General features: G+C 40.7%; 1 protein-coding gene across 1 annotated transcript in view; it reads right to left on the reverse strand.

Moving 5' to 3' along the window:
- The window catches only part of PPFIA4 (PTPRF interacting protein alpha 4), a 1,641,692-nt gene that overhangs the window by 186,541 nt on the left and 1,439,504 nt on the right, over positions 1–15,647 (reverse strand). Inside the window, exons 21-23 of the mRNA XM_044070202.1 lie at positions 3,946–4,027; positions 3,064–3,264; positions 1,313–1,375 (exon numbers count right to left, since the gene is read on the reverse strand). Coding sequence (XP_043926137.1) covers positions 1,313–1,375; positions 3,064–3,264; positions 3,946–4,027 — 346 coding nt within the window. The remainder of the gene's footprint in view (positions 1–1,312; positions 1,376–3,063; positions 3,265–3,945; positions 4,028–15,647) is intronic.

The following is a 15,647-nucleotide window of genomic DNA, read 5'->3' on the forward strand; positions in this document are numbered from 1 at the left end:
CAAAGAGATGCATTAGAAGGCTTTTTTAAAATGTTGTATTTATTGTGGTTATATTTTTTCCAAAATGCATGTTTTCTGAATTAAGTTTTGCTTAAGACATTCACTTAAGGGCTGTTTTTTTATTGGGGGGTAAGTGTGTGTGTGTGTGTGTGTGTGTGTGTGTGTGTGTGTGTGTGTGTGTGTGTGTGTGTGTGTGTGTGTGTGTGGCAATATTTTGGAAGTTGGGAGCATAATTCCAAAAATCTTGGCTATGCTCCTGAAGGGCATAGTGGGTTCATTTTTGCTCTTGCTGAGGCCACTAACCTGATAGGATTGACCTGGTTATCAAAAGATGGATCAAAATAAAACTATTAAAAATTATGAAGGTAAAACACCTAAGTGTTAGACAACTAAAGGCTTTCAAAAAAAGGGCAGACGCTTAGTAGTATGGAAGTGAAAGCCCTACAGATTAATGCCAACAAAACCATTTAAAAACTGAAATTAGAAACAACCTAAGGTGTTAAATTGACTATACTGTGGTTTCAACATTTGAACAAGGCACAACCTAAACAAAACATGCCTGTCATATACCTGATCTACAATTGTCAGAATTATGGCATTAGAAAACTTGTAATTATTTTACGTACAAGTGAAAATTCTGAAAACGTGTATAAACTGATATATCCTAGGACATGAACACTCCCGCTGTGACAGATGGACAGATGACCACAATACACATACACTTATGCAAAGCAGTAAACAGCCTCACTGTTTACTTCCTTTTCTCACCTCTACAATCTGGGACAGAGAAATGCCCACCTCTGTCAATTATTTTTCTGCTTTCATTTAGAGGCATTACTTTCAAAACTGTGTTAGTGTTGCATAAGGAATTCCAAATCTGAAGTGTAAATTTGGATTGCCTGATACGGAAAAGCTTTTCTTTACTGGTTTTGAATTATATCTGCTTATGCAAATATCTGTTACCTAAATGGCAGATGAAGGGAAGCCTAACATAATAAAATAACTAGTAATTATATCTCAAAATCAAACAAAGCAAAAGTTTGGTACATTTGGAAAGGGATTTGAAATTTCTTTTTTTTTGTAATTTGGAAGAGTATTTGCTTTGACCTGTTACCTGACTTCATTTTTTTTGACTAACTGCCATATTTTAGTGGAACACACTCATGCAAATGCACACTGGATTTTATACATCAACAGTATAATTACCAAAAAAACAGAAGTAAGATATTGTGAAGGATATATCTAAAAACAGTTACTACTGAACTATATTTGGACAGATACACAGTACATTATTAGTGTACAGCAGACTAACCGTTCTTGCAGGTGCAGCCAAATTTTCCATCTCTTCGTGTGTTACCCAGACATTTCCAGAGGACTACAGGAGTGGGTCAGGGAACAGTGCACATGTCCAGAGGAAAGATAACAGTGTTTGTAAAAAGAATGGTTACACAGCGAGACAAAAAGTTTTAGAAGCAGAACTACAAAACAAGTTAAAAAATGCATGCCAGCAGCTACAGGCAGGCCTGCTGAGTTTTTTCCTAAAGCAATATTAGAGGTATATGAACATTTTATAACAGCACATGCAAAGCAGGGTGCTGTAAGTATAATGGAGTCCTCTTTCCGAGTGTACTTAATAAATTTATTAGGAGTCAGACAAGGTACCAATCATATCAAACACTGGCATTTTCATATTATCTGAGTCTCGTCAGAGCTTATGCTCATGTCACTTTCTTGCTTCATTAAGAATTTCCCAGTGAAAACAAACATCCAGAATGTTCTCTCAGACTACACTGATACAGACATAAGGAGATGTGACAGACACCTTTCATACCAAAGCATCCTTCAGGCAGACCCCATAGACAAAAGTCACCTGCTAAGAGCATTTATTAGTGTATACATGCAGGACTATAATGCCTCATTCTCCTCCTTGATTTCTTAAGAAAACATCAAGTTTAAAAAGCTACCATGGGAAAATAAATAAATAAATACTTAACAATCCAAGGGTTGGCTCTGTGCTGCTTAATAATAAACGTTATGCCAGAATTATTTCTGTATCATTAATATGCATACTTTGTGTGGTGCAGATTTCTTACAGCAAAATATTCCGCAGCTGAGCCTGTCTTGATGTCAGGCTGCATCTTTTGTGAAGAAACACAATAACATTATAATCAATGGTCACAGTAGTCCAGTACTAAAAGTGTGAAGAAACCTCAAAAGGTCTCTAGACTTTCCACCTTTGACACCTGTGCCCAGTTCCCTAAGCACTGTAAGTATTAATGACCTTTAGATAACCTGACCTGGGGAGAGGAAACCTCATTCAGCACTTACCATCCTGTTTCAGGGAATTGGATGCCACCCCACTTTCTCCTATTTATTCCTTTGCATTCCACAGGAGGCACTCATTTAAATTATAATTTAGAACAACGAGCAAAGCTGCAGTAGCCAATCCCTTAAAAACAAAGGTGCGGATAATTTTTAACTTAACCGGGGCAAACAAATCAAGGGAGGAAATGTGCCTTCTATAGCACACTGAATTATTACTAGGTATGTAGTCACAAGGCTATTAGTAAACAAATACTACAGATTCTACCAGTACAGTGTTTCCAATGCAAAAACAAGCATTAGTACTATTTACAGCAAACACGTCATCATTTTGGATCACCATTTGTGAAAACTTAAAATGTTAGAGAAACAAAGTATCATTTCAGCAGTGTTAATTAAAATGTACAACGGTTAAATGCAACTCACAGGATATCATACTGTACTCATAACAAATAGCAGTGTTACTCTATATGTACTTTTTTAAGACAAAACAACATATATTTGTTTGGTATTTTGTAAATGCTTGCTGGTCCCCATTGTGCAAATTGAGGACAACACTAATTCAATATAATTTACAACTGCAAATCAGTCTCTGCACAATATGAGTCACGCATGTAATTTCCAAAACAAGTTTTGGTAGTGCAAACCACGTAAAATGGTAAATGCAGCAGTTGTGTATTTATTACGTGAGATAACTGCAACATAACGTGCACCATTCACTTCTAAGTTCAGCATGCTTACCGTTCGAGAAGTAGGTGGTGCGGACGGGCTTGTCAGTGATACCATCTCTTGGATGGCAAGGCGAAGTTTAAGACGATGCAAAGGATTACTAATTCCAATTTCTCTCTGAATTTCTGTGTCAGATAAGGCAGACATGATGGCGCCACTTTTGACATTGGCACGGCAGGCAGCAACGTACCACGCTGGCATTCCTACCCACAGCTAACAGGAAGAGAATCACATTTATTATCAAGCTTTTCATACCACTTTAGAATTCTTAACAGTGAACAAATTAATTTAATATTTCCTATGATGCGTATGTAAACACTTGGTTTCTTGACATGCTTTTTTTCATTATTAACAGTGGTACACACATCTTCCAATGCAGTAGATGAAACTATATGACAGTATTCTGTGTTCAGTGTTCAGAAACATAAAACCTGAGCATCATTGTTCCTTCCCCCTGTAGTTAAAGAGCATTATCAAAGCTTAGACATTATTCTGAATCTTTGGTAGATAGGAACTTAAAACTCATTAATACAGTCAGCAGATGGCGAAACGACAGTGACACCTCTCTGACAATATAAATTTCAAAGTCAAAAAAATGAAGACATGCGACATCCCAAATTACCCTGAAGCAGGCATTAGCTCTCAATCTGAATATACTGATGACAAGAGAGACACAAAGAAACAAAGAGAAAGTTTTCAGAGGTGAAAAGTTATGTGGAAAAGGACATAAAGATGGGACACTAAGAATACCATAAAAGGTACACAAGGAATTGCAGATAGAATGAAGACAGTAAAATGGGGTCCATGCAAAAAACACCAAAGTAACAATGATGACAGACCCTGCATCACTAGTAAGGCAGGGTACTAAGATGACACCAAAACAATCTTTCTTACCTCCAGCCAAGCAACAACAGTTGGTCCATCCCACTGGGCAAATGGAAGGCCCTTCCGTCTAGCCTCTTCTAAAAGTTCATGCCTGGTTTTAAAAATAGTACAGCTAATGTTAGTTATTCTCTAGAAACTTAATGCAGAAGTGTAGCAAAACTTAACCAAAATGATACAAAACTGATTTCTGCCAGGCTATGAAAAAGCATAAAACATGTTACCCTAAACAAGTACCTGATGAAAAAACAAGCAAATGAAAAAGCCAACACTATTTTGTTTTATTTTTGTTGACCAGATTAGTCTCACAAGGCATGAGGCTCTTTGCACAGGAGATCTGAGGTAGTATTTGCACAGATGGATGAAATGTTGCCAAAGCACCAGGGAAAATCCTCAACTCATTTATGGTTATGAAGTGGAAATCAGTCTGCTGCTGACTGTAATGTTTGACTGAAATGTAAATGTTTGAGTTTGAGGCAATTGTGGTTACTGAAATAGAGACCTCTGGTTTTCCAATGGAGATGGTTTTGCAACAAGTTGATCCTGAAGCATCCCAAACCCCTTGGATCTCTTATGGCATACCATTGTGAAAAAGGTGGAAGCCTGCACTGCTGTGCAGCCTGAGGTGAGTCCTGGAGAGAAGATGACACTAGCTATGTCTCCCAATGATGCTGGTAATGACTAGTAGTGCTGTGTTGTTCTGAAACCTGACCAAGTGCACACGGTATCTGGAAGAACTGACATGCCTACTGACCCTCCCATTCAAGAGCAAGTCCTGTTTTAAATCCTCTTCACCCAAGACAAAGCTTTTGTATCTTTGCTTACAGGAAATTTTATTTACTAAAAAGATATGTGTAGTATGGACCAAATCAGACAGAAACCAGCGGAGATAATCCAAAGTTTTTAATAATAAATGTGATAGTTAAGTACTTTCATTTTGTAAGATGCAAAACTTCTTCGTAAGACAGCAAAAAACACATCCTATTTGTGTGCTAACCAATCAGATACGTGTATCATTTAAAGCACCACTACATTGTATTTTACTGAAAACACCATTGCTTATGATATCATTATGCCTAATTAAACACACAAAACTAAGCAATACAAACGTAAAACATCCACAGTGAAACTTATGTGCATGATTCAGTATTACAACTTAGCTGTATCACTCCCACATATGCAACAAAATCTAAAAGATTTGAAATTTTTACTTGGAAATGTTTACACAGATATTTTTATACCCCAGGTAGACTCCAGCAAATTTTTACTCAGGTATGCAGCAAATGTAGGAGGTGTGGTGGGGAAAAAACAGGTAACTGGGAACATTTTCTGGGAGTGTAATGAGTTGGCAGACTTTAAAGATTCCCTGCAGACTGCTCTGTCAGAGACACTGGGTGAGCAAGTTGGTATAACTAAGGAAATTATTTTTCTGAGGTATGATAAAGAATCGGAATTGTCTACACATAGTAAGGCCTTGCTGAGTCTAATTAAGGTGGCTGACAAAAAAAGAAATTACTAGAAAATGTAAACCAAAGTCTAAACTGACTGTACTAAAAGTAGTGAATATAGAAACAGAGATAACACAACTGGAATTGGGATATTTAGAAAAGGGTAGGAGCAAATTACATAGGAAAAATGGGAATTGTGGGAACAATACATACAGGGGAGGAATGAGGTTTAAAATAAGGCAGAATTTGAATGAGCTATGTAACATCTGACTGACAATAATTGGGTAGATTATAGCTGATGTATAATCTTTGCAACCGGAATTATGTCAATATGGTTTGTGATGTAAAATGCTTGCAACTAGGATTATGTCAATATGGTTTATTTTCATGTATATAAATGTAAGATTGTCTAGGTCATAAGTGATGATTTAATAAAGATGTTTCTTGTTTATAAAAAAAAATTACCACAACTTAGCTGATCTCAGGTTCAATGCAGGTAAAATCGAGGGGATCACTACTAAATCCCGAATACTTACAATACCGAAGACCGGAATCCCGAGACCAGATACCAGAAAGAAGAAAAGATCAGAAGCGCAAATTTCAAAATTGTGAAGTACGGAGATGTTAGGAGGTTAGGTAAGTATCTATGGTTGTGTTGGTTAGGGGCTTTAGTGTGTGTGTAAGTGTGTGTTTTGTCAGTGATGTGTGTGTGTGTGCGGGGTATGTAGGTGTGTAGTGGTGTTTTCATGTGTTTGTCTGTATAGTGCAAACTAGGAGTTAGAATATTTAAATAGGGGGGTGCAGCTTTGTGTGTTTGTGTTTTGGGTGAAGGTGTGTCTATGTGTGTGGTGTATGTTTCGGGTAGTGTTTGGTATTTTAAATTTCACACTTCTGGTCTTCCAGTCTTCTCGTCTTTCGGTTATCTGGTCTTGGGATTCCGGTCTTCGGTATTGTAAGTATTTGGGATTTAGTAGTGATCCCAAAATCGAGACATTCTCATTCAACCCAGGGCATTCACTTTATGTTGCCAAGAAAAGTTCCTTGTCCTCAAGAGACATCTCCCAATCACCTCCCTTAGAACAGATGTTAATTTTTTTTATTATATCAAACTTAAATTTTTCAAAGTGCAGATATTTCTTACTGTGTTTAAAAAGGGTATTGTTAACACATTTGGTAGAATGTCCAGTGGTTTCCATCTGATTTGGTCCACACTACATACACTTTTTTGGTTATCAGTTTGTACTATGTGCGTTTGAATATTCTCACAGTTTTAGTTTTGCATTTTGGTTCCTGACTGACTGATGTTTTTCTCAAATATGCTTCACCCTTTGGACATTTCTTTCTAGTCTTTGTGCTGCTTGTTTTACATTGCTAAGCAGCCATCCTTTGGTATTTTTTTCAGATTATTCCTACTGCCCTTAGCCATGTTGGTTCCTTCTGTGAGAAGCATAAAAACATAATGATGCGTTAAGAAAGTGTTATGCTTTTCAAGACTTTGTTAATCTGACCAGATGAGCAGATGCTTGGTACATCAAAGGTTTCTTACTGATTCTGTTACTGAACAGGGTATCCATGATGCTTTGCAATCACAATGTTAGATGCTCTGCAGATTAAGACTCTAGATTAGCCTAGCTCTGTGGCACACAAGAATAAAACCACAGTTAGGAGAAAGATAACCCAAGGTTATCTAGTGGCTCTAACACTGGAACAGTTTGGCAGGAGAGGTTGGGTGTGAGCAGATGATGTTATCTCATCCATCTTGGGGGAAGAGACTATTATGGTCCACTCAATCACAACCTTGCAAGCAGAGGCTTACACAGCACTGAAATAGGTAGGACACAGTACATGGGCTTGCTTATCCACAGCAAGTGATAGCAGCCCTACTAGATTGTGGGTGGAAGAAACAACATCCATGATAGGGTATAAGACGCCCTATGGTGATGCAGGTGCTTGAGTAGCCACCATGAATAGGTTTAAGGCTCTTTTAGAAACACCCTCATTGTTGGCGAAGGTACAAATCACCTCTATGGATGCCTGTATGACAGCCCCTCTGGCTTGGTCTCATCTATGTGCTGCGGGTTTCCAGCATATAAAAACACAAGCTCAAGGCAGACAGTGGGACGTTTGATGGTCAGCAAGCACAGAGGCAAAAAGCATCTAGAAAAAAAGAGAGACTGGACTCTTTATGGGTTTGGATTGGGGGTTGGTGTCTTCTACTGGACTTTAAATTTATTTGGCTGTTCATTTGTTTAGCATTACTTTGGTTGACACATGTTGGGAAGATGTGGATTACCACAGAGATCCTAAACTTTGTTATTCTTGTGGGAGAACACAGCTTTTAAATTGTGCCTGTCATGATTCCCTGAAAGACAGTGGCATTTCCTCAGAATTCTGGACAACATTAAACAAATCCAGAAGAATAGGTGTCACCTGCTACTGTAGGAATTTATAAAGATTGACCATTAAGCCAATTGGACTTGGAGCCTTTCCCCAAAGGGGATGATTTTAATGTTTCTCTTATCTCTTATGAGTTGCTTATCTAAGCATTTCTTCTGGTCCTCTGTTAGTTGAGGAAAGACTAACTCACTGAGGAGGGCTGGCCAGTCATTTAAGGGGGGGGGGGGGCTTGTTTCTAGGCAGAGACTCCCACAAAGTGGTCTAGAACTTAACAAACTCTTCATTTATGGCTAAAGGGTCTACTAAAGGCCTTCCCTTCACTGTTTTTAACTATTCAATTTGCAACCACTGCTGCCCCACTGAAACTTATAAGCCAGTAACTTCTGGGTTTATCTAAGCTCACCCTAACTTGCAAAGCCGTTCTTTTTAAATACAAGGCAGCTCTAACAGCTGCTCACTTAGTTGCCTTTTAAGAATCTTGCATCTTTGTAACAGACTTTTGTTACTAATTCTAAACAACTGCACTGGCTCAAAGGTCAGAGACAGTACACTTGTGTAAGAACTTACCATAACAGTAGATGCCCTACTGATCACTGTTGCAGTATTCTTAACAGATAGGTTCTCATCTGCTGTTATCTGGCTGGGGTACCAAACCATTACCTTTGTACAATGTACGTCCAGGTGATGACCTCACCTTGTAGGCATTGCAATAAAAAAGTGGACATCTGCACAAGATCCTCAGATTATCTCCAAGCCAGCACTGGCCTGAAGAAGACCACGGAAGAGAAAGGTGAGCTAGGAGGGGCTTAAGTTGAACCAGGTAAACAAGTTCCCCCTCTGAAAATACGATCCTGTGGTGTAGAATTTGTTTGTGTGTGTAGGAAAGGTGAAGTGTTAATACCAATGAGAAATGAGAGCAAAAAAAAGGGGGTGGGGGGATGGGAAGAAAGGAATATGCCAACAGTGATCAGCAGGATATCTACTGTTACTGTAAGTTCTTAAACAACTCTACTATGTCCTGACTAAGTCAGTGTTGCAGTATTCTTAACAGATGGGTGATTCCCAGAGATGTAGAGACGGAAGGGTGGCAGGCTTGAAGGAAAAGCAAACAAAGAGTCCAGGAGGCCAAACAGAAGAATTCCAGCAAACACAGCCCTGGACCTGCAGAAGGAGTGTAGCTTGTAGTGTTTTGTGAAGGTGTGAACAGAAAACAAGGTGGCGGCTTCTAAAATGGACCTGGTGTCTGTCTATACCTTTGTAGAAACCACCTACTGCTTGAGTGGAGTGGGCTTTTGGGCAGTAAGGTTGAGTCTTTTCAATATGAGAATAGTAGAAGAAAACAGCCTTTGTAATCCAGGAGGCAATATTGTTTGAAAACTGGTTGGCCTAATCTGGATTACATGAATGAAACAGATGATTTATTTTCTGATGTCTTAGTTTTATTTTATCCAGGTAAAACTTCAATTGTCTGTGAATGTCTAAAGAGTGCAGTATTCTTTCCCCACTCTATTCTGGGGATTGGAGAAGGAAAGCAGGTTGATCACTTGGTTAAGCATAAGTTCGCTAACCATTTTTGTCATGAAGAATGGATTGGTCCCGAGGCTTACCCTATCTAGCTTGTAGTTCTGAGACCCTGTGGGCTGAAATCAATGCCAAGAGGAGCTTTGTTTTCCAACTGTAGAATTCTACGTTAGCTGAGGCAGCTGGCTCAAAAGAGGGTAAAATTAGCTTTTCCAAAACAAAGTTAAAGTCCCAAGGAGCAGCAATAGGTTTCTTGGGGGGGGGGGTTAATGTGTAAAACTTCCCTTATGAAAAGTTTAACCTCTGTCCTGGATGTCAGAGGTGGACTTCAGAGGTAGACAAGCATTAATATCTGATAAGTGAGTTTTAATGTACAAGGAGGGCAACCCCAAGTGTAAACAATCACATAAGTATTGTAGGACTGTGGGGTTGGAGTTTGTATTTAATGCACCAGATGGAAAATCTTTTTCACTTGGCCATGTGAGACTTTCTGGTGTTAGGTTTTCTTGCTTCTTATAGAATCCAAATCACCTCTTCAGAATATTTGTGTCTGGTAGGGATTAAATCCGATTATATAAAGGGTCAGGTTGAGAAAAATGAGATTGTGGTGAAGAAGTAGCACTTTCTGTTAAGTGATTAGGTCTGATTTTTGAGCAGTTCTCCAGAACTTTCCCTTTGTTAGGTGAAATAGGAGATGAATCCAGTGATGTCATGGTCAGAATGGTGCCAGAAGTAGAAGTTTCAAGTACTCTCTCTGAGTCTTGAGGAGGAGCCTTGTTAGCTGAGGTAGAGGTGAATATGCATAAAGGGACTTCCCTGCCCATGTGAAAGAGAAGGCAACTGTCCTTCAAGCTGAACATGTTGGGGCCCTTGTGCAGAACATGGGAAGCAGGTGCTTTTTGGGAGAGGCAAAGAGGTCCACCTGAGAGGTCCTCATCTGAGAGTGATGGTCTTGAACACCTCTGTGTTTAATGACCATTCATGAGGATCTTCTAAGTCCCTGCTTAGAGTAAGTCAGCACATTCTTTTGGGAGGGAATGTATGTGGCTGAGAATACCAGATTCATTTGGGATGCTAGGTGCCAAACCTCAGTGTTGGTCTGCACAGAGGGTAGGACCTTGTGCCTCCCTTTTTATGTATCACGTTACCGTGGTGCTGTCCGTGTGCACAAGAAGAGTGCCTGGTTTCCAAAGATGTGAGAAGATCTACAGGGCTTGAAGAAGTGCCTTTACTTCTTTTAAGTTGATGTGTTCTTTTAAAACATGGGCAGGCTACTCTCCTGAACTCTGGGATTCCCTGTCCAAGCCCCCACACCATATCTGAGGCATCTGTAAACAGAACTTGGTTGTGTGTGGCTGGAATAAATGGAAGACCTTGGTTGATTGTAACTTGATTGTGCTACCAAAGGAGGTCTTTCTTGATACATGGGAAGAAGGGGGTGTTAAGACCACACCGATTTTGGGTACCACTGTATTTTCCTGATGTATAACCTGGCAAAGGGTAACATAAGGATGGTGGCAGCCATAAGTCCCAAGGTCCTGAGAGCTTGTCTGGCTAAGCAGTGATCCTGAGTGGAAAGGTGGAGAAACTCGATGGCTTGAGAAGTGACATTCTCTTGAGGAATGGAGGCATGCCTGGAAGATATGTCAAGTTGGCATCCCTCGAATGTCAGTTGGTGGAAGGGGGGTGAGCTGGGATTTTCTGTAGTTGATAGTGAACCCCAGCAGGGTCAAATTTTGTACTGTGTAATGAAGGTGATTTAGAAAAATGTTCCTGGATACAGCAAAAAGTAGAAAGTCGTCTGGGTATGGGAAAATTTCAATGCTCTGAGTGTGACAGAAAACCACTACTGGGGCCAGACACTTTGTGAACACCCTTGGAGCCATAGACAGACCAAAGGGTAAAGCAGTAAACTGAAAAACTCATGACCCACTAAAGAACTTCAGATATTTTGTGCAAGCAGGGCAGATGGGAATATGAAGATAAGCATCCTTTAAGTCTAAGGATACAATGAAAGAATGAGGGAGAAGAAAAGGTAGAAGAGTTTTCTGGGACAGCATTTAAAGGAAGGTACTCTTGGAAAACTGTTTAACTGGGAGGGGTCCCAGATGGGCCTCCAATGACCATCCATTTCTGGGAGCTAGGAAGAGCCTAGAATGAAATCCCTTTTTTGTATAGGATGTGGGAACTGGTTCAATTGTTTCATGAGAGGGTTAAGTCTTGAACAATGGGCAGTATGAGATGTATCTGGTTGGAAGGGTACCCCCTGGAGTTGGAATGTTCTCGCAGGACATGGAGTAACTCTCCTTGATAATGGTTAGTACCCACTTGTCTGATATTACTGTTTCCCAGACAGGAAAGGGGATAGTGTCTTTTATGATTGTGGAGTGGCAGGATGGAGACTGGAGGGAAGGAGTGGAAAATAGTAACGATGGCCTGCTACTAAACAGAGGAATCCCAGAAGGAGTATCCCTCTGAGCTATCTCTGGAAATCTTCTCTTGGGAGCTTTCCTTTGTCTATGAGGAGTTCTAGTTTCCCTCTTGAGTGAAAAAGGTGTACTTAGATGGATAATTTCTGTGGTATCTGGGAATAGTGGTCATCGGGATTTGGATGCAATCTTTCATATTTTTTCCCTCCTCCTGGAAAGCCTTGAACAGACTATCAGCTTGGGGACCAAAAAGGTGACTGCTAAACAAGGGAGAGTCTAAAATCTTAGATTTTAAATCTTCATGGATAGGTTGGCTCCTTAACCAGGTATATCTTCTAATCAGTGGCAGCCACCCTAGTTGGCATCCACAACATCATAGCTACTTGAGAAGTCTGGGCCACTAAATACTTAATGAGGTATTTTGATTCTGGAGTCTGTGGCTCCATGATAGTCTTGCTTAAGGACTGTAAGGCTGAGAGTAAGAATTATGTCATTTGAGTTTGATAATTTATGGCCCTAAATGCTAGTGAGGAGGAGGTGTAAACTTTCTTGCCCCAGCTGTCCATTGTTAGACTATCTTTACAATTAGGAAGGACATTAGTGCCAGGAGTAACTTGGAAGGTTTGCCCAAAGTTAGGGAGAGACTGCAGCTGGAACTGCCACAAGATTTTTTTATAGGTACTTAAGATTATCAGGAACTTTGTAGAAACTATGTGGTCTTTTTGGCACAGGCGGCTGAGAGTCAGAAGCTGAGGAATTAACCTGAAAGGTAATCCTCCAACACAGGGGGGACTGGAGGGGGGAGCAAGAGTGTCCATCTTAAACTGTAATAGCTTTTTTGCACCTTAGACACTTGGCTCTGTAAAATTTTTCCAAAAGAGGCCTCTTCCATGAGGGAGTCTGGAGAAAGAATGTCTCTTTCATATGGAGAAATCTGTTCAGGAGAATGTAACTGGGATGAATAGTATAGGGAGTAGTCCAAATCCCTATCCAGTTCCTCATCAGAGGAAGAGGAATCCAATGCCTGCTTATGCGGTGTGGTTTGAGAAGTCACAAAGGAAGGGGGCTTCAGGGACATGATTGCCTTAAAAAGTCCTTGAGAGAAATCAAACCACTCATTTTCCTTGGATGCAGATAGTGATGTCATGTGTTTTGAGTTTTTTCCTTTTTTGGGATGATGTCCACCTGAATTAGCTTAAGAGGCTCTGAACCTTGTCGCATTTCTATGGGGGTTGAGAAATCTCTTCATCACAAGGACTTGAGGGATTCCATAATGTTTCTGATACAATGATCCGCAGTTCTTTGTAGGGTTCTGTCATCTGCAAGGCCTCAGTAGCCATACTCTGGCAGGGTCACAGTAAAGGGCTTGTGAGAAGTCGATGGTCATACAGTGGGTTTGACCACCACAGCAGGTATGTCTGATTCCAAGACAATAGCTGAAGAATTCTCTTTTTGTCTCTTTTCTTCACAGGTGGGAGGCCTACTTCTGGAAGATTGCCAAATTCCGGTAATAACGGCCACACAGGTAAAAAACGCACTCTCCAAAGCTAAGAATACAGCGTCCATGGGACCAGATGACATCCCGAGCTGTGTACTACATGAGCTACAGAATGAACTGGCACCTCACCTAAGTGTCATGTTTAATCATACCCTCGCCTCAGGCTTTGTGCCCACTGAATGGCGCACAGCTACAGTTATCCCACTCCACAGGGGGGATCCACCTTAGATCCTGGGAACTACAGCTCCATCAGTCTGATGAGCCTGATCTACAAGATCATAGAACGTATTATCATGGAACTTATAAACAAAGACATTGACAACCTTAAAACACTGGACTCCACCCAGTTTGGTTTCGTGAAGGGCCGATCTTGTCTCCTGAACCTGATTGACTTTTTCGAATCAGTCTCTAGAGCCGTGGACAAGGGTGAGGCAGTCCACATAGCCTATCTGGACCTTGCCAAGGCCTTTGACACCATACCCCACTCTGGAATCATACATAAACTTACTAAGCTGGGCATTAATCCCTATGTCACTCGATGGGGTGCCAACTGGCTTACTGACAGAACCCACACTGTAAAAGTAGCTGACTCCAAATCCAGCTCCAGACAAGTGACAAGTGGAGTACCTCAGGGTTCAGTCCTGGGACCTCTCGTTTGGCATTTACTTCTCTGAAGTACTGACCAACACTAAGGGACTCTGGCTAACAAAGTTTGCAGATGACTGCAAACTGGGAGCCATTATTGAATCCCCAAATGATGTGCATACTCTACAAAAGGGCCTTACAGAAACAGATACTTGGTGCCACAGAGCCATGGGCTCAAGCTCAATGTCAAGAAATGTATATTTATCCCCTTTGGGAAAAAACATGTACCCATGAATTATGACATAGGTGGCAGTACACTAAACACTGAAAGTGTGATAAGAGACTTAGGGACACAGGTGGACAGTGGTTTCACCTTCAATAACCACATCGCCTTCTATATGGCACACCTTATCACTAAGGGCTTTTCATCAAGAAAAAAGCAGGTCATTGTCCCACTGTACTCATCCCTCATTAGACCCATTACAGAATACAATGCCCCATTCAGTATGTACCTCTCAAGACATCTGCAACAACTGGAAAGGCCTCAGAAATAACTCACAAAAAGAATCACAGGCCTAAAGCAGATGCCCTATGCTGACCACCTTAATAAACTCCAGCTATACTCTGTCGCATATCGTCTACTCCGAGGCGATCTCTGCTTAACACACAAGGCCATGTCAAACCCAGAGCTGTTGGACATGCTACACTTAAAGAAATCCCAATCCCTCAGAGCCACACACTCCAGGGATCTAAACCTTGTCATCACAATAAACAAAACATGCTGGAGGGATAGGTTCCTGACCCAGAGACTCCCCAGACTCTGGAATAGACTGCCCACAAATGTCAAGCAGAGTGCCTCTTTGGCCCTCTTCAAAAGGAACCTTGATGATTGGATGGGAGAAAGGAAATTCACCCTGGGGATCATGTCAGTCACCCTGCTAGACAGGGGTCCAGGAAAGTAAATAGTGTGGGAATAAATAGCCAGGGAATTGTTATGGCTAGGCTTGTATAGGCCCTAGGGCTGACAGCCTAGTACCATGAACCTATGAACCTATGACATAGTGGGTTGGGCCAAGTGCTTAAGGCAATATTTCTCACAGAATGTATTAAGTGTGGACAGTCTACATTCAAGATTTTTGGAACAAAAGACTGACAAATGGAATAAGATTCATGGTAATGTTGGGCCTTAAACAAAACAGACACAGTGTGTAAGTCTTTGTTTGGAATTTGACTACCACACTCACACTTACCCCTCCTAGCTGACATCTAACAATAATTAACCAAAAAAAAAAAAATAGACAAGCAAATAGAGGGTCCCCAATAGGGCACTCATCTGATCCAACAAGCGAAGCTACAGTACCTAGTGACCAAATTGGTACAGTCTTCTGGGTACAACAACCTGCATTTGGGCTGGTAGTGAGATAGTCTGAGGATCTTGTACATACATCCACTTTTACATCCTAATGTCTACAAACTGAGGTTATCTCCCTGACATTCCTCTTACGAAGGTAAAGCTTTAGTACCCCGGCTGGTTGTCAGTGAGTAAAACCCATCTGTTAAGAATACTACCATGGTGAATCAGGCATGACATCCTGTATTTCTAAACCTTGCAATTATTTTATCAAGGGGCCTAAGTATTTTGATACTGCCACTGCATAGCTTTCTGTAAGGTTTATCTTAAGTGACTCCCACCAAGGAAAGCAAAGCATTGAGATAAATTCTGAGTGGGTCATTGTGTCATGTACATATTGTTTTATAAACTACACAGAATCAAGCTGCTATATCTGTTCTAAATTAGATCTGAATGGACCCCAGTCTAGTACAAGCTGTGTAGCG

Source organism: Protopterus annectens, chromosome 4.part1, assembly GCF_019279795.1.
Source record: "Protopterus annectens isolate FY-2018-M chromosome 4.part1, PAN1.0, whole genome shotgun sequence".
Classification (NCBI taxonomy): domain Eukaryota; kingdom Metazoa; phylum Chordata; order Ceratodontiformes; family Protopteridae; genus Protopterus; species Protopterus annectens.